We start from the raw sequence: 19,711 nt of genomic DNA, 5'->3' as shown, positions 1-19,711 counted from the left end.
CTACACCTTTTTCTTGTATGACATTTGAACCTTATTCTTAGAGTCTTGAAATTTCCATGTTACAAAGCAAATTTTTCAAGTTTTCAGTTTGTCCACTTTATGCTCTGTGATGGTCTTTCATGGATGGATACGGTAAGTGAAATGGTTGCAGTTGAAGAGATGGGATGGGAACTCACTGTGTCAGTGCTGGGCATATTTCAGAGATTTTTGAAGAAAGACTGACTTACCTTATAATATATTTTTAGGCCTTCATTTCATTTCATTTCATTTCCTTTTTTTCATTTATTTCAGGCAAGGCAAGGAAAAACAAAACAAAAAACAACAACAAACAAAATAATTAAATAAGCAAATAATAAGCAAAGATCATAACTCAACAATACAATTCTGCCTTGAAAGTATAAACAACTAAAACTTACAACTTCATGGTGATTTTGAACATAATGTATGACTTTTGACCCTTCCTTGAGTAGAAAATGGTAAACTTAAAAAGTTTTCAGTCAGAAAGTTAATGAACCATTACTAGGAGTAGCAGTTACAAAATTATAACCAAAATAAATGTGTCTTTTTCAATAAATCAGGAAAAGATTCAAAAGAATCTAGTTGGTGAACAAAATTCTATACTTCATCTTTGATGGCAAAATGCAGATGATTTTTTGTATAAAGACACTTTTATGGCCTATGAAAGGTCAAGGGGTCAAACTAGGAAGAAAGTAGTTGTCTAAGTTCAGCCAGATGTTTATTTTATTGTGTCACAGTAATGTCATGTCATTCATTATGGGCTTTTGTGGTTGTGGACAGATGAGTGTCTTCAGACCATAGACACACCCAGGGAAAAAGCTAATTGCTGCTCTGCTGCCATTGTCTTTAAAGCCCTACTTTGCGGCTGCCGTGCTAACTGGTGCAGGAATAAGGGACACATGGAAGCGCACTGGCACTGCCCTTCATGTGGTGGGTACAAGTTTTGTTTCTGATTATGGAACATGATTTTGTTTTTTTTCTTTCTCTCATGTTTTGTTTTTCTTGTTCTCTCTCCTTGTGTTTGGTTTGCTTTAAGTTCTTGGTTTGGCTTGCCATGTGCGGCACTGTGTCCCCAGTGTCAGCAAGGAGGTTGTCTCTGCCTGACTGGTGCCCACATGAGGGAAAATCTTTGCCTAACCGCTAAACTCGGAATCCAGATTCTTTCTCTCAGACTTGTTTTCCCTCCTGTGAATGAACCTTTTTTTTTTTTAATCTTTTTTTTTTTTTTGCAAGATGCACAGAAAACTGTCAGCCAAATAATAATCAGAGGGTTTGGTTGCAAATTTGTACAAGTTTTATACAACAATATCACCTCAATTCTTGATGACTGACATGTTTATAAGAATTTCAAAAATAATTCTCATTAAATGTGTTGACCGTGTGGTTAGCATTGTAAAACATGAGCTATCTACTCCATCTGGCTGTTTTTGTGCATTTTCCCTGACGGCCAAGCCTGTGAGAACTTCTTGTCCTGATACTCATCGCTTTTATGAGTAAAATGTTTCTGACAGATGCTCCAGTAACAGTCTGGTGCCATCAACTCATTCTCCTCTTGTATTCTCCCCATGGAAAAATCTCGGAGCCAGTTTGTGCAGAGAGAGCTCAAAGTTTTGACCTGTCACCTTCAGGAGCTCCCCCTTGGTGGAGTGGAATGTATTAATCTGACCAATGCACTCCTCACAAACACAGCCAAACCCCCTCTGTTGTGCTAATATCAGAAGAGTAATACTGACTCTTTCTGCACAGGAATATATGCCTTGATTTTGTTGGGAATTTCTATTTTATCATGAAAATAACCACAGAACACATCTTCTTACATAGACATAGATAGCACAACACTTAGTCCTTGTCTACCACTTAATTTTCTAAACATAGAAGTACAGATCACGCACAACTCATAGATAAACTGATACACGAGAGGCTGAGTCAGGTGGCTGGTGAGCTCATAGGTTCTCAATGAGAACTTATGGCAGACACCATCAAGATCATGGTCAATGAACATCCTGATGTTGACCTCATCCTTCAAGGAGAGTCTAACCCAATAAAAGATTAGACTCTCCTTGAAGATCACGGTAAATGAAGATTCGAGGCTCTTCTCCAGAGGTTTGTTGCTGTGTCTGTTGGAGAGCCCAGCGCTGTATACTCACCAACTTGTAAACTGTTGAACTTCTTCAGTAAACCTTTTTTGGAATACAATTTGTCTCATGATTGAAGATAAACCTCTCAACCGAGTTAAAGAACCAAAGAGGGTTTTGTTCAAAGCAAAACCCTAACAATTTCAATAGAACCATCCTCAAATCAATGCTTTTAAAAATCTGAGACACATTTTACTTAAGAGCAAAAGCATGCATTTTATGTTTTGACATGGTCATATTGATTGGGGAGGTGGGGAGATGGGTGGAGTACGATGAGTGGAGGGTGTGGTGGGGGGGTGTTGACCTCTTGCGTTGTTTCTCTCTCCCCTCCAATCTCTCTTTTATTCCCTGATGCTGCCAGTGCCTGGTAACACTACCATCCTTAATGGCTTTCCTGTGCTCAGCATCCCTACACCCCACCCTGTCTCACCTCCCCTCCACATCCCAACCCCTCCCCCCTGCTCTCTTCTCTTTGGAGTCCCCCTTACACTGTGGACTCCCCCACACACACTAATCAATACTCAGTGCTCCCCCCAACCACACTCCATGTCACTCACATTTGGCTCGTTGATAAATTATGGATGTGAGCCTAACACTTCACATCTAAAATTTCTATTGTGTTTGTCAATGGATGATCGATATTTCACTTCGCCTCATGCTCAAAGCTCCCTGAGCTTGTGCTCTCTGTCCACTTTCATCTCCTGTCTTTGCTACCATTTTTTGTTTATTTAAGCTTTTGGTTTGCTGGAACAGCTGCAGGTACTGGGGTCTCTAGGTCTGCAACTAGCAAAAGAAATAGGTAATCATCAAATAAATGCATGCACCCTGATCTCTTAAAACACCTCCTCACTCTGACCCTTTTTTACCTCTCCTTTTGTCACTGTAATGATTTCTCCCCAAAATGCTGGTAAGATGTGTCAACACTGGTTTCAGACATTGCAGCAGAGTTAGAAATCTGTGGTTCAATGCCAGTTCAACTCATGTTTGACAAAATCATATGGACCTCCATCTTCCTTCTTTCAATGGCAGCCTTTGTCCCAAATCCACTCCTTGTGTTTTAGAGGCAAATGAGAACTTGAATGGATTTGCCAAGTTAAAACAAAGATGCCCTTAGCTGCCATTCCTAGGTGGGTTATATTTAAATGTCACTGTATTCTCTGCAGTACACGGTAAATACAATATGTAGACATTAATATTCTTCAGCATGAAAGGAAAAATAACTCACACATCCCTATACTTTCACACACACTACCATCCACATGGATCAGCTTTTGTTTCTCACACTGACCCTCAACTCTCCTGCTTCCTCTTGGACACTTACAAACCATGCTAGGTCAAAACAGGGCTCGCGGTGTAAGTTAAGTGCAATTGGGCTTATCACAACCCAAGAGTCAGCTGTGATCCGAGGTTCTGCCCAGCACCTGCTCCTCACACCAGGTCTCACTTCGCACCTGCTGACGAGAGAAACTATGCTGCCAAATAACTTCAGCGGCGGCTGCTTGCCTCCTTTTCCATGGCCACTTAACCCCTAATGCGGCCTTTTAAGTGAAGGTCTGGTATGTGTCTGCCAGCATTAGTTTGGCAGCTGAGTGTTTTTGCTCTTGCCTTAAGTAACACGCAATCTCCTGTCAGCAGAGAAGCAAGACACTACTTCAAGCTACTAATTTCAAGAACATTTGATTTCATATGTTGTCTTGAGCTGAATAATAAGCCAAACATGCAACAACAAGCTGCAGAACTTACTAGTGATTTCCTACTTTGGTTGCATTTTCTGCATTGCACGGAAGTAAAATATCTATATAATTTTAATAGGGTTATGAAGATTTATCTATATATGTATTTGAATTAATGCTGACAGAAAGAATAGAAAAATGTCTGAGACTATTTGGGCTTGCCCTGGATTGGAGTACGATCTGTTTCCTGTCTGTCTGCACCTCGACTCCCTCTTGATGCGTGGCATGGCAACAGGCTCACAGGCACGCCCAGTTGTCCATTCCTAGAGCCCTGTCATGCCCCTCCCCACCACAACAACCACCCCTACACCAGGGAATTCAAAATCTTTTAAGAACCAACTTCAATCTCTGAACAGCCTAAATACTTTATTGGTGTACACAAGGTGCTCAGGTTGACCTTTTGATACATACATGCACATAAACAGGCACCAGTTATATAGACTTACATGGATAGACATACCAGAACACACACAGACACAGGCCCACTGACAGACAAGCAGCAAAGCAGTTTGGCATCCTATGCAGGAAGAGAATCTCTGACTGTGCAGAGGTCAATGGTTTTTATCTTGAGTGTCTGATCTTAGTATAGGTCCTATTCATGATAGTATAACATGTCTGTTAGTAGCTTATCGTAAATACTGAACCATACATCTCAATTTCTGACTGTAAAAATAACTGTAGCTGAAATTACAACCTAGTAAAAGAGGCAAACAAGAGGTTCAGATTATACAAACTGATTTTACAAACTTTAAAAAAACAAAAAACAAACAGAAATTTAAAAAAAAAATGATATACCCACATTACATTATATGTGTTTCGTCCCAAATTAAAGCAGGTCAAATATCAATGTCAAACACTTCTCATGTCTCACTTTTCATGAGTTAAACATCAAAGTCAAATCAAAGTGCCCCGAAAGTCGCCCTGGGTTACATCATGGTTAACTACTGGTTTGCAGAAGTATTTTGTTGGATATTCCAGACATTTTTACATGTAATATTGATGATCAGATAAATATCACTGTATTGGAGTACAATTTTTATGCGAATTACACTCAATTGTGTATGCGTATGACCAAGAAGGATAGGATCAGGAATGGGTACATCAGAGGGACAGCACATGTTAGAGGTTTTGGAGATAAAGTCAGAGAGGCTAGACTGAGATGGTTTGGACATGTCCAGAGGAGAGATAGTGAATATATTGGCAGAAGGATGCTGAGTTTTGAACCTCCAGGCAGGAGGCCTTGGGGAAGACCAAAGAGGAGGTTTATGGAAGTAGTGAAAGAGGACATGAAGGTAGTTGGTGTGAGAGAAGAGGATGCAGATGACAGGGTTAGATGGAGGAAACTGATTCGCTGTGGCGACCCCTGAAGGGAAAAGCTGAAAAGAAAAGAAGAAAGAAGACACTCAGTTGTGTATGTCATCTCTTCAGCAATGGGAAGACAATCATTTCAGTAGTGTTGGACCTTTCTAAAGAAGACTGGCATTTGCTCTCTGTGATTATCAATATGTCTGTTTCTCTCTCCTACTGATTTTAGTCTTGCAACGTATGAATGTGTTTTTTCTAACGTTTTCAGGAAGTGTTTACTTCTCAAATCCTAGCTTAGTGGGAAAGATGGTGTCAATAGCCATTCTTGACTTCCTGATTTGTGTGACAAACACAAATGCCTTTAAATTCCCCACATGACCAACATCTTACCTAGTAATTCATTATTCACCCCCCCACCCCCCACACACACACGCACACACAGACAGACACAGACGCACACAGGCACTCCACACACACACCCCACCACCACCACCACCACCACCACCACCACCACCATCACCTCAAACCTTCTTGTATCAGGAGAGGGACAGTCATATAAGACATCCCTGGCAGAAAATCTATACATCCTAGACATTTGTGCTTCCAAGTGGGCAATTCATGGAATTGCAAGTTGCACGCATTTCTCATGACAATATTATTCATACTTCTTGGCAAGTAGACTGTGATCATGATCATGAAAGCACATTACAGTAGATGATGATTGTTGATCATGGCCTCAACTGGGTGGGCTAAATATAAGAAAAATAATAGTTATTGCAGATGGTTGAAGATGTACATATAAAGTTCACTAAAGGGAAGAACCCAGTGACCTTGGCTATTAGAAATCAGAAACAGTAGTATTAGTCATTTGACTGTATTATTATTATCAGTAGTAGTAGTAGTAGTAGTAATAGTAGCCCCACAGCAAGAATGTCTTAGGTTCAAATCATCTTGTGACTTTTCATTGTGGATTTTGTACATTCTCGACCCATCTGTGTGGGGGTTCTGTGTGCAATACCTCTGTCTGGAAAAAAAATGTAACATATTAGTCAGAAAAAGAAGACTTTGTTGATTTTTTTTCTGGTTTTATAGTATACTAAAATATAGAGTATAACGTCTTTTGGACCATGAATAAATTCTACACATAAAATGACATTCATTTTTAACTTGTAAAATATTTAAATTTGACAGGAAAAATAATTGAAAGGAACATCCCCAGAAGAGTTAGGTACCCCAACCCCCACCCCTAATAGCTCTTGACCCCAGCTCCCTCACCATGGCCTTCGGGATCTCAGAGCCCTCTCACATCATTTATACTGCTCGAGACATCATTCACACATACACAGGCAGTGGCAAGGGTAGCTGTATATCCCAAACCAGTCCACGGAATGTTTATTATGTACTCACTGTTTCTCATAAATCTCTGGTAGGATTACAAATACTTTTATTTCTGCTACCTTTCCTGCTTTTCTTTCCAATAGTGTGAAGGACAGTTAAAATGTCACTGACTCTGCATTTGTGACGTTTATGAGACTGAATGGTCAAACGGCTATCCGAGCCCTGTTTCAGCCATTTGGATCGTTTCATGGTAAATGGATGGTAAATTTATGAACTTCACCCATGTGTCATTAAATAAGCAAGCTAAGCACTCTGCGCTGTGGCTGCGGCCCTTGCAGTATAACCTGTCTTGCTGCCGACTCAGTCCCATGCGCTGACACCCCGCTGCAGCTGAGCACAGGCTTGTCTGCTTCTTAATGGTGAAAAACGAGAGCTGTCATGTCGTAATCGTGTAATAACCGTGCATGGTGTCACTTTCAGCAATTAATGGAGACGCTGTGACTGGGCTGCGTAAATCCTGGCTAAGTCGGCTGAGGCAGGGTACAGCAGCAGAAGAGAGTTAGAGAGGCTTATGTTGGGGTGTGTTCATTTATTTGTCTCTTCATTTGTTGCTGAGAAGAAGTGTAACTTTCCATGTGTGTGAATGTGACCATCATAAATAGTGTATATTAGGTGATTGATTGTATCCATCGGTTTGCGGATGTGTATATTTGGCTGTTTTAAATTATGTTAGTGACTTAAAGAAGACAAAAAAGACTGAACAGAACAGGAATTGGTGAGTTATTGAGGTCATGGCAATGATTTGTTGCCCACGTTGCCCTGGGTGTCTTGTCACTCTTCACCTTGTTATAAATCAGCCAAGCCATTAAAGAAAATTATCAGAGGGAAGTTTCAGTGAAGGAAGGTATGAGGGTTTAGGCATGAGATACCTTTACTCCTACAAGACTATTTTTGAAATGCAGGAACATTTTTTACCTGTAAATCTTTAGGGATTTTGGTTTAAGTTTTTGCACTCCTCAGAACTTGCTCTTTTGTTATTATTTAAACTTTCTCTGCTATTGTAGTTATTGAAAATTGATATCATGGCATGATTGGATATATAAAAAAAACGTCTAGGAAAGACCTGAAGTCAAAACATATGTCTCAGTGTGTAATATACACTATATGTTAACAAGATTATTCACTTATAATTGTTGATTAATAATAAAAACTTTGAGTGTTGGGTCTGGTGTCAAAGCAAAGGTGAGAAAAGGTTTTTTTCTCTATTTTTTTTTTTTTTTTGGTCTCTGACCCTGCCCACAAATCTGGTCTTTATAGAGGGCAGACAGATGAGGTGAGAAGGCCAAGCTGTCACTGAGAGGGGAGTAATGACTTGTCCAGTCTACTCGCTCCGAACCCTCTGATTGTTTTAAAAAAAAATTTGGGTGTGAGTGCTCTCTGACTTTGAAAAGTACTAGGATAATAGAGATTTGTGTGTGTATTTTATCTGCTCCTTGCTAGAGAGGTGGAGGTTTGTCCTGGAAAGGAGAAGAATGAAGGTTAGCTGCAGTAAGACAGAGTACATGTGTGTGAATGAGAGGGACCCAAGTGGAATAGTAAGGTTAGAGGGAGAAGAGATCAAGAAGGTGGAGGGTTTTAAGTACTTAGGGTCAACAGTCCAGAGCAATGGAGAGTGTGGAAAAGAGGTGAAGAAGCGTGTACAGGCAGGATGGAACGGGTGGAGGAAAGTGTCAGGTGTGATGTGTGATAGAAGAGTTTTAGCTAAAATGAAAGGAAAGGTGTACAAAACTGTGGTGAGACCAGTGATGTTGTTTGGTCTAGAGACAGTGTCACTGAAGAAAAGACAGGAGACAGAGCTGGAGATGCTGAGGTTCTCTCTGGGAGTGACCAGAATGGATAGGATCAGGAATGAGTACATCAGAGGGACAGCACATGTTGGAGGTTTTGGAGATAAAGTCAGAGAGGCCAGACTGAGATGGTTTGGACACGTCCAGAGGAGAGATAGTGAATATATTGGTAGAAGGATGCTGAGTTTTGAACTGCCAGGCAGGAGGCCTAGAGGAAGACCAAAGAGGAGGTTTGTGGATATAGTGAAAGATGACATGAAGGTATTTGGTGTGAAAGAAGAGGATGCAGAAGACAGGGTCAGACGGAGGAAACTGATTCACTGCAGCGACCCCTGAAGGGAAAAGCCAAAAGGAGAAGATCTTTAATATGATATATAGATCATTTTCTTCAACAAATTCACACAATCTGCACAACCACTCCCTGTCTAAGTCTGCACCACATGTCTGCAGTGTCTCACGCGTGTGTGAATACACACACGCACACACACAAACACACACACACACACACACACACACACTAAAACACGCACACTAGCTTTAACGTATAGAGAACCTCCTCCCCCCTTCCCCCGCCAAATCTCTCTATGGCCTACATTATCCCTTCTTAAAACTTATCAAAGTTATTCTTTACTCCCTTGGCTCTTTAGTTTACTTACTAAATAGATTTTGTCAGAGCTATTGATGTATAATGCATTGACACCAGTGAGCTGATTTTCTCTTTAATAACACTGAAATCTTTTTAATAATATTTGATTTTTTTTCATAGATCTTTGTGACAGAATGAAAGCGGTTTCGAGATGATCAAACAGGCGCTTGTTTCAGGTCACGTCTCCTCCATCTATCTGTCAAAGCCGATCCAGAGAGGGTTAGGGAATGAGAGAGGACTATGACTGGAGGGAATTTCTCCAAACAAAGCCAAATCACTTACTTTTCCTGCTCCTCCCCATCCACCATGGAGATCTGTCAGAATGTAACGTCTGTCACAGCATCCCAAGGCAGCCTCTACAGCCAGCAATGAAGTGGCGCCTCATGTCTTGTCACCTGTTATCTTTGCCATGTCTCAGAGTTCTGCGTCAAATCACTCGCTGCTTTCTTTAAAAATGCAGGGTTGATATTAAACAACTTGGATCACGGCATCCATTCAGTTCTGTTAAAGCTGGTGACTTATAATGGCTGAAAACAGTTGAAACGAAATACATCACTAGGAAAATATGTCTAGTATATGATCTAGTCAACTTGATGGTTTAGAGCGAGAGTCTTGAATTAACATCTGGATGTAAACGTACACAGTATGACAGACGACATATTTTCTCATTAGCAAAACAACAGTGTCTCAAAAGTAATGACGTGCATATGTGAAGCTAATTTGCAAAAACAATTTACATGTTACGGTTACTGCCAATGTAGAAAGTCAGTTCCAGATGCTCAAGTTCGTAGACAAATTCATTTCAGCTAACCACTTGACACCTATGTTTGTATATCTTTTTGATACCTCATGTCATCATTGCATTTTTAGGAGTGAACAAAAACAGGTTCTTTTCCTCATACTTACCAAATGATTATAGTTGGCTAAGGCTAACCATCTGTAAACCATTCCATTGGTGCAGTGACCCTGATGTTTTTTTTAAAAGACAAAAACAAAAATATGCTTCTCAGATCCCACAAACAAATATTTTAATGAAGGACAAGGAAAAACTCTACAAATTAATGTTTTTGGAGGCACATTCAAAATAGTCACTCTGTAAAAACTGCAATCTATTTCCAGCTTCTCCTGCAATTTACGACCAAAGAAGCTATGATATTTCCATGGATGATAAGAACATCCCCACCAAAGGAGGTGGGGGAATGACAGGAAGACAGTATAAAGTTCATAAATCCATCTTCAGTACTCACTTCTTCCACTTTCATGAACTGTGGGGTTGCTGAGCCTAACTGGAGCCTACCCCAAAGTGGACTTATGGCATGAGGCAGGGTACACTCCAGGTGCAACGCCAGTGCCACAAACGAGTATTCACACACTTACACCTGCGGTTAATTTGAGACTGGCCAATTAACCTGAAGTTCATGTTTTTGGAGGTGGGAGGAAGCCAGAGAACCTGGAGAGAACCCGCACAGATACGGGGAGAACATACAAACTTCCACACAGAGCAGGACTCAATACCGGAGCCGCCCTACTGTGCCGCACTCAGTATAAAGTTAAAACGACTTGAGAAAATAGTCCCTCTAGGCTGCCTCACATTTAAGCTTTTAGCTGATTTTAAATATTCAATATTTTTATGATCAGTCCAAAGCTGAAATTGCTGAGAAGCTCCCTCCGGCAAATGTCATTCCTCTAGGACTACCTTACCACCCGCAGCTCACGATCAACAATATCATAGTTTTGCCTCACCAAGGACCGTTTCTTGGACAGGTAAGCACAGGGTTGCAACTTACCGTCCCTGGAATTAGTTTGTGATAGAACCACACCAACATCCAAGTCATAAGTGTCCACCTCAACCACAAACTGGATCAGGAGGGGTCGGAAGCCAAGCTTTTCTTTAAACTCTGGAATGAAGCTTCCAAGGAACAAGACCAAGGGTTTGTGAAACTCACATTTCTCCTCTTTCTCCTCTTGCCTGGAGTGTCCCCCCACCTCTCACCCGTATGTCCACTGGGATAGGCTCCAGCAACCCCCGTGATCTGCAAAAGTGGAAGAAGCAAATGAGATGATGAATGAAAATAATGAATGAATCAAATGTTCAGAATATTTATCAAGAAATCTTGCATTAAGGATTTGATAAATGCACAGAAAATTAATCATCACACAAAGGTAGCATTTCAAAACAATGAAATAGTTTATGGCAAGAGGATAAAGTAATAATAATAATAATAATAATAATAATAATGGATTGGCTTTATATAGCACTTTTCTAGGCACTCAAAGATGCTTTACATTGGAACCATTATTCATTCACTCCTCATTTGTACTTTGCTATGTATGTAGCCACAGCTGCCCTGGGGCAGACTGACGGAAACATTGTGTCAATCCACGGCAACGGCCCCTCTGACCACCACTGGAGCAATCACACACATTCACACACCAGTGAATGCCTCACTGGAGGCAAGGAGGGTAAAATGTCTTGCTCAAAGTCACCTGGACACAATGACGAGTGACTAGAAGAGCGGGAAGCGAACCGCCGATCCTACAATCATTGGACTAACTGCTCTACCACTGAGCCACTGCCGCCCCAGTGAAAGCTCTTGAGGAAAAGACTAGAGTGTATTTAGTGCATCACTCTGATTATCTGACCTACATATGAAAACACAGAATGAGTGTCATGATAATGCCTGGCTCAGTTTTTGTTTCCTCTGTGTTTTGTTCTGTTCTGTTTCTGATACCTGTGTCTGGGTGTGTCTGCCCCTCCTCCTGCTCTACCTGCCACCTGCACACCTACATCTCCTTTGCTGCTGCACAGCTGCTCCCCAGCAACTCACACCTCTTCAGTTTATCAAGTCCAGTTCTCTTCCCAGTCTTCGCCAGATTGTTCCATCAAAGCTAGCGTGATTCCTGTACCAGCTGTTTCATCACCTGCCTACCCAGCCACCATCAACATCACCAGCTCCACTCCTGGTTTCCACTCAACCAGACCACCCTCACTCTGCTGCTTCACTCTGCCCAGCCTGCCCAGCTTCCTCAATAAACCTTATTTTTACATCTACCTTCTGTATGCTGCATTTGGGTTCAATTCTTGCCTCACAACTTAACAGAGTCGGTATTGAACTTACAGTAGTGGAATCCTAACAGGTGTCATGGGAGGGTTAGAGTCACTCCTTGTTACGAGACAAAAGCCTCAGAGAACTGCAGCACTCAGAGTTCAATGTTGGTTGCCACATCTTCAGTTGCAATGGAACCCTTCTGCTGTACGAAGTTCAGGCATAGTTGTAAAACCCTCATGATTGACAACACAAGCGGTATATCTGTTTTGACAATGACTATTTACCCAGATGTGGAGGTGCTGTAGCTGCTTGAAATGCACAGTAAAGATGGACAACCACCATAGGACTTCATACACAACTGGCATCCTGTAAAATGTACTTTTGCACACCAACATCACATAAAAAATTAAAATTGAGAAAAAAGTACTTGAATGAATGCAGTCTTGTGGATGCTGTTCACATGAATCCTGCAGTTTCATGGTCATCGTGGTCCTTGAATTCACTCGAAAAATGTTTTTTGCAAGCTTTTGTATATTTCCTGTGTGTGTGTGTGTGTGCGCGCGCGTGTGCGTGTGCGTGTGCGTGTGTGTGTGTGTGTGTGTGTGTGTGTGTGTGTGTGTGTGATGACAATAACAGAGACCTAGTCATGTAACAAAAGTATTTTTTGTTGAACTGCAAAAACATTTATAGAATTATTTTTGAAAAACGTTGTTATAAAATGTGTAGCACTTGATTTCAACACAGGCTAAAAACTAGAATAAAAAAAAAAAAATCACTTAAAAACTGTTTGGGCCCCATTCTGTTCTAGAGGTATAAAATCATCTGCATTTTCAAAAAGACATTTTAGTCTGCAGAGCCTGCATATGACTTACCCATGTGGTCTCCTCTTTTGGCATCTTCTCTGACAGGCAGATTACATTTGCTCTATAAAATCGTTGTAGGTACAAGCATACACTATGTACTTTGGATTAATAGGCAGTGATATATGTGTAAAGAGTGGTGTATTTCTAAACCCTGAGAAGTCCTGTGGTGAGTGCAATGAAGTAAGGATTAGACGTGTGCTTGTACTGAAAGAACACCTTTTACAGGTGTTCTGCAACTGAGTTGTGCATGTAAGTGTAGGATTGTTTGTGGCATTAATTAATAGCTATAGCCGTGAAATAATCTTTTTAAACGCATTTATCATATTAATAAAAAAATTCATTTTTAAGTTTTTGGGTCTCTGTGTGAGTGTGGTACTATGACTATGTTACAATATGAACATTTGTTTTCCGAGTTTTACACAATTTCGCATTCCTGAAGTTATCATTTTGAGTCAACTGGGGTACACAGTAGAAACCCACAGGCATGCCAGTGAGTACAGACGCACCACAAATATCCAGTCTTAGGTAAGACACAGCTGAGAAGTCAGGAAATCAAATGTCCACAGAATGATGGTTTGTTTGCTTCTTTGTATCCTTTGTTTGATTTTTTTGTTCTTTCTTGCTTGCTTGCTTTCGTTTTGTTTTTTTTCCACACCTCTCTCTTTCACTGTTCCTGTAGATGCCTTTGCTGTCAGCTCTCGTCACATTCTCCAATCTGTTAGCCTTCTGATACTGGGGCCAGACTTGAAAGGAAGTCTTAAGGACAAGAGCTTATACACTGTGCCAGATTTTGTTAAATAACTACGAGCTGTTGGTGCCAATTAATCAGTAATTGTCCCTTCTGGCACAGACTGTTGAAAGTCCTGGAGAAGCCTAAGCTCAAGATCACTGCAAGTGTTAATCTTCTTATACTTAAGGTATCAGGTTTTCTTTTGATGTTGCTAAACATGTTGACTCCTATCTCATTGCAGAAGGCAATCCAGACATAGCTGCAAGCGAGATGGGGGTTTGTCTGACTACTTCTTCCAAGAATCTCATGGTTTATGTGTTTTTCTGCTTGTGCTCATTATGGTGATAACATAAAGCAACAACAAAATGCATCTGGAAAGAAAGGAAATGGGAAGCAGGGGATTTATTGTGTGCTAATTTCTTTTCCTTTGCAAAATTTGGCCTGCTCTGTATGGCCTAATTTATTTCCAATTAGACAAAATTCTATTTCTCAGACAAGTCAGTACAGCAGCCTAAGGTTATTTCCACCAATTTCATCAATGGGCTTCTTTCAAGATCAACAGAAAAGACACTTGTCTCAAAGTGTGAATGATTTAGAGACTTAATGAATTTTCCTGTCCCTAGGGTTTACTACAATCGTTCTTTCCCAGTTGTTATGTCCTAGTCAGTAGATTGCATTCATGCACATAGCTGTGATGATGACCACACAGATCCAAGAGCTGATGAATCTGCCCTAGGGGTGTCAGGTGGACAAATACACGAAAGGTGCACCCTCTTGGCCTGCAGTCCTTAGCCAACTGTCCCCCTCAGGTGCTCAGGTGAGCTTTAGTGATCAATCACTTAAGCTTCTTGTCAGATGAGATTCTCAAACCAGTCAGTCAGTCATCCGGGTAAGGCCTCAGGTGGTGGGTGATAGTGCAGCGGCTGTTAGATCAGGATGGGTTCCCACATGTGCAACAGCTCTCATCCCAAACACAGGTGGAGATTTGGGTAGGAGCTCAAATGTGGTTGAATGCAGTACTTGAATGTGACATGTGAACATGCAAACAAGCAGTAATTGTGTGTCTGTGTGCATTAAAAAAAAAGTTTCCTCACAGGAAATTAATTTACATTTCTCTGTGAATTTTAACTGGTAGACAACCATGTATCTATATAGAGGTACTTATATAATGTACATTCAAGAAATTTGAAAAACACAGACAAACCTGTTCCTTTCTTTGTCACATTGCTATCAAAAGGGAAGCTCTGGTTGCCCTGGAGGGATACTTTAAACATGCATCCTGTAAGATTTACTGCTATTTAGAGCTTAATTTGTGTGGGTTTGTTATTGGAATGAGGTGAGAACTGAGCTGAGACATGTTTTATCAGTTTGACTGTATGTCTTCAGATGCACCTTAATGTATTGGTGTACTACAACCCATGTTTTGGTGCTAGTGCATATTTAATTAATTTAATTTGACAGTTTGTTGAACGCTCCCAGAGATGGCTATGGAGAAACTGGCTGAAGGTGAATGGGTGTCACTGTGTACTTTGGTGAATCCCAGGTCAGACCTGTCCACGGTCAATAAGTCTGTCAAGAACAGGTGGAGCCCAAGACAGTGATGAACTTCCACATTCTGTTAAGGAAGTTTAAAAAAAATGACACAAGGACCTGAAAAAGTTTGTCTGTGTTCTAAAGCAGGTGCATTTCACAAATTCTATCTTCTGAAACATTCACATAAAAAATTCAATTTTTTGAGATTTCAAACATATGAAGGATTTTGTCTGATTAAAAGGGGAAAAAAGTAGCATTTAGTCCACAAGTACACATGGAGTTTCTGATACTATAAGCCAATCTGGACAAAACTGAGCTGGTGAAAACCCATTACAGAGCTCAAATGACGTTTGTTGGGTAGACTGGCATTAGTCTAACCCACAGGTTGCCCCCAGGTCATACCAAAGCTGGCACTTAGGGTTTTAACTCACAGACAGCACACACATTATCCGGCTAATGACGGAATTACAGCACTGACTCACCATGTAGCAACATTTAAACGATGAGAGTATGGCAATAGATTATCGTCAGTGAAAGAGGCACTTTCCCAGGAAAAGCAGCTGTCAGTGAGAAAAAGCGAGGGGAGAGAAAGCAAGGATAGTGGGGATTGACATAAACTCCCAAGTATGGAGGCTTAGACTATTGCAATAATGACTATAAAATGTTCAGCATTGTCATTACCATTGAGTCAAGTGTCCATCCAAGAGAAAGGGATGTTTTATGTTTTATGTTTTCCCTTGGGATCATTAAAGTATATATCTATCTATCTATCTATCTATCTTTATAGGACGTGTCATCATTGCCAGAGGTTAAAATGGCTTGGACATGTTAACATAGTGAAGGAATAAGTTATACAGACTCTTCTTTAAAGCTAATAGGATCAACAAACGCAAAATATACAAAAGCATGTATGACAACTACATGTAGGTGGGTTTTTTTTTACATTTGTAGATATATGGATGTTTTCTTTTTTTATTTAGTGCTTAAGGACAAAAGCGGAACCGTAAAAATTATTAATTGCTTGCATGGGTGTTTACTCATGCTGTAGGCTGATGTGTGTATGTATGCGCCTAAAGTGTCTACACCTTAATACCCTGAAGCTGTAAGTGTGAGTACACTGACTATAGGCCTCTAAGTTGTGGTTACTCTGTATAAATGCTGCGGTTGTTCTGTTTTCTTACTCGGGTTTCATAGCGAATGTCTGAAAACTTCATATTTTCAATGGCAACTCTGAAGAAACCATAAATTCACAGGGTGCTTTATTTTTATCCTCTTTTCATAATGAAATTTCCAGAGGACACAATTGTCAAGGCAAGGGTGGGGTGAGTTGTGAGAAAGCAATGTGGGATTAGGAGGGTGGGGGTAGTTTGTGGTTTGGGGGATATAAGAGAAGGGCACAATCGTACTGGACATGTAGCCATTTGGGAAAGTTACTCCTCGTAGTGGTGGAACACTAAAAAGAAAAAAAAAAAACGGCAAACAGTCTGCAGGATGCCTTTTGGCTTTTCCAAGTGAAATCCAATCGAACTTGGTCTGAATATTTTTGAGCAAAATGGCTCCAAGTTCAATTACACATTACAAGCTGCATGACAGTTTCCATTGTGCAATACTCAATCCAACACAACTCTGCTAAATCGGCCAGGTGCCCCTGTTCACACTGGAGTCAGTGTGCCGAGACAGCAGGGAAGGGCCCTTAACAAGAGGCCCTCTTAACTGCTCTATTATGCTAACACATACCTGTAGAGAAGAGGACACCTGAGACACAGACTAGAGCAGCTAGAGGCAACTAGCTAAGACTGCTTCACCATGCTTGCCCCTTTATGCACTTGACTGTTGTCAAACTGTTGTGGTAGGGTTGTTATACTCTACTTTTGTGTTGATTTTGGAGTCTGAGTCATGAGAAGATTATCTGGTTGCCCTATGGCCTTAGGCTTGATTCTTGGAATGAATCGAAAAAAGCCTTCCCTTTAATGTCAGCAACAGAGGAAAAAAAAATCATACATTTCTCATCTTGATGGACATCATTTAATCATCAGTGACACTGCATTCAAGCTGGTTTACTTAAACTGTTTCAAGATGTAATTCACACCTCATTCATTTAACCTCCTTTCCCTTGACAGTCAGGAGAGGAGAATGGAAGAACCTCTTTGTAGTTTGAACACTGCGGTGTTGGGAATTCTGAAATCATGCCTGTTAAAACTGGGAAACAGTCCCTCTTCAGACAACAATGACTGAGTAGATTAAGACCCCATGCTCTGGAAAACAATCTAATTTCCTGAAGATACAGTATTTGGAGCATTTAATGCAGAAACAATAGTGACTGGTGACATTAAGCCTCTTATTGCCAGAATTTTTATTAGCATTCTCGAAGTTATTGAAATAAAGTAAATGAGTCTTTCAGCGTAACGTGTCAGGAAGCACACAATATAGATTTGTGTTACGTTTAATCTTTCCCCCAGATGATTTTTCTTTTGTTTCTACACAACTTAAAGTCAAGGAAATAGAATCCATGAAACATATCTTCATGTGTATGCAGCATAAGCTTTGTAGAGGCCATGTCATTGATGACACACAGCTGTATACATATTTCATTGGGACATGTATATTTTACAGGATAATCCTTGACACACTGCTGCTTTGTTCAAAGCATGTGGAAAAGCCTGAAGACAGATTTTTTTATGAGTAAAAAAAAAAAAAAGTTGTAAGCAAAGAAATGTGGAAAAACATTCATGCATTCTGATAGTCATAATCATTTCATTGATTTGGAGGTCTTTCATATTCACACAGGTTTACAGGTAAAGAATGTGATACCTTTCCATATTACAGACATCAACTTTTTCTTGAAATATCTAACAAGGCACAATGGATCAATAATCAAGCATTGCACTTTATATGTCACAGTTTTCAAATATTTTGACACTACGTTACTGTAAAGATAACATTTAAAACCAAAGGTATCATCAGTACAGTAGACTAAATTTAAACATCTTTAACAAAGATTACACACACTACTCAACACAAAGCCAAAGGCTGTGGCAGACTCTACAGGAGCTGAGCAATGCAAGCATGATTGCATTTGGTAATTTCCTGTGTTCTGTCTGCATGGTGTTGTGGTTTAAGAAGTGATTATACTCTGTCAGAAAAAATGCTAATGTATATGTTCACAAGAGACATAACATCTAGACATAATTAAACACACAAACAAGTGTCATCCAGTGTTTGTGTTAATAACTGGGTTTGGTGGAAGGGAGTGAGAGGTTGTAACAGAGAGAGAGAGTGTGGTCAGGAACACGTGTTGTCTGAGCTCCATGAAAGAAAGAGTGGCAGCACTTAGAAGTGGATTTCAACTGGAGAAAAGGAGGAGAGCCATGTGGCCCCTGGGATAAATATCAACTACTAGGTCATACGCGTCCTCGCGCCCCCAACTCAAGTGGCTTCCTGCAACAATACCATTCCTCCCTCCCCGTAGTAACAAGCGTCCAGTTCACAGGAAAAACTTCAACCATATCACTCACATCTAATAGCCCTGTCTACTAGGCTACTCATGCTACAAGCACTTGTGGTGTTAGGTACCTCTGGTCCTGCTCTTTTAGATCCAGACTCAATCACCCGTACAGACAGCCTAGATGGAATTCAGTAAAACTTCACCCCAGCCATTGGTCAAGAAATACCTGTTGTCAGAGCTTGCTTCAGTAGAAACATGAGACAAGTTTATACAAGAAAAATGATGCGCTGGATAGTATATATGACTGACAGGGAGATCAGAGAGGTTTAAATATTTGTCTTAATCCATGTTTGTAAGAAAATTATTTGATTCTTACACATCCCCAGCATGTTCCAAAATGTCTGTCTTAATTTGGGAAAGTGTGTATTACATATATTACATAGACATGCACACAAGAGATTCAAGAGAAAATCTTTATTAGCGACTGATTGACAAGTGTCAGGGTTTACTATTACTAATGAGGGTCTTCTGCTCTGATGTTTTCTTTTTTGATCACAGCTAAGTACGTACATCCTAATCTGTCTTGCTCCCCTAAAACCTGATGAATAGTGTATTCACAAATGCTTGTGCATCCGCTGACACGTTACACAGTTAGACTTGTATATCAAATGTGGAAAGATGATATATGTTCAAGCTACCCAGGTATTTTACCTTTGTGGCGTTTACGATTTTCTGTGTCAGGTATTTCCTTAAAGTGACATTCTTGTTGGATTTGGGGTGATCGTACCACATGTTTGTGTCTGATCGCCTACACTAAAACGTGACACAACATGAATCTAAAACAGATCCTTCTCACTTAAAACAGTATAGCTTACTCATTCCAGGGAGAGAGCACATATCATGTTCATCTATTGCCAAAACACAAAGTGTCTCAAACTATTCCAAGATTACAGCTTGAGATAACTCTGCTTATCCATCTGTCACTTTACAAAGAGTCATCTTTCTTGTTTAAGTCACTCAGACTCAACAGCTAATCCAAAAATGTGTGCGTCTGTGTGTGTGTGTGTT

General features: G+C 40.4%; 1 protein-coding gene across 2 annotated transcripts in view; it reads right to left on the bottom strand.

The window, feature by feature from the left end:
- Positions 1 to 4,264: 4,264 nt before the first annotated feature.
- The window catches only part of irx5a (iroquois homeobox 5a), a 30,076-nt gene continuing 14,629 nt past the window's right edge, over positions 4,265 to 19,711 (bottom strand). Inside the window, exons 4-7 of one of the 2 annotated variants that reach the window (XR_011033943.1) lie at positions 10,969 to 11,055; positions 9,929 to 9,988; positions 9,305 to 9,549; positions 4,265 to 5,262 (exon numbers count right to left, since the gene is read on the bottom strand). Coding sequence is in view for 1 of the 2 variants with exons in the window: in XM_068304123.1 (XP_068160224.1) it covers positions 11,012 to 11,055 (44 nt within the window). In the remaining variant the exon portion in view is untranslated. Of the gene's footprint in view, positions 5,263 to 9,304; positions 9,550 to 9,928; positions 9,989 to 10,749; positions 11,056 to 19,711 lie in introns of those variants that run through there. The other variant, XM_068304123.1, reaches the window with a different exon arrangement.

This window comes from Antennarius striatus, chromosome 1 (assembly GCF_040054535.1).
Source record: "Antennarius striatus isolate MH-2024 chromosome 1, ASM4005453v1, whole genome shotgun sequence".
In the NCBI taxonomy this organism is placed as follows: Eukaryota; Metazoa; Chordata; class Actinopteri; order Lophiiformes; family Antennariidae; genus Antennarius; species Antennarius striatus.
Note: the sequence above shows the minus strand (reverse complement) of the source record. Positions and strands in the feature narration are given on the sequence as shown.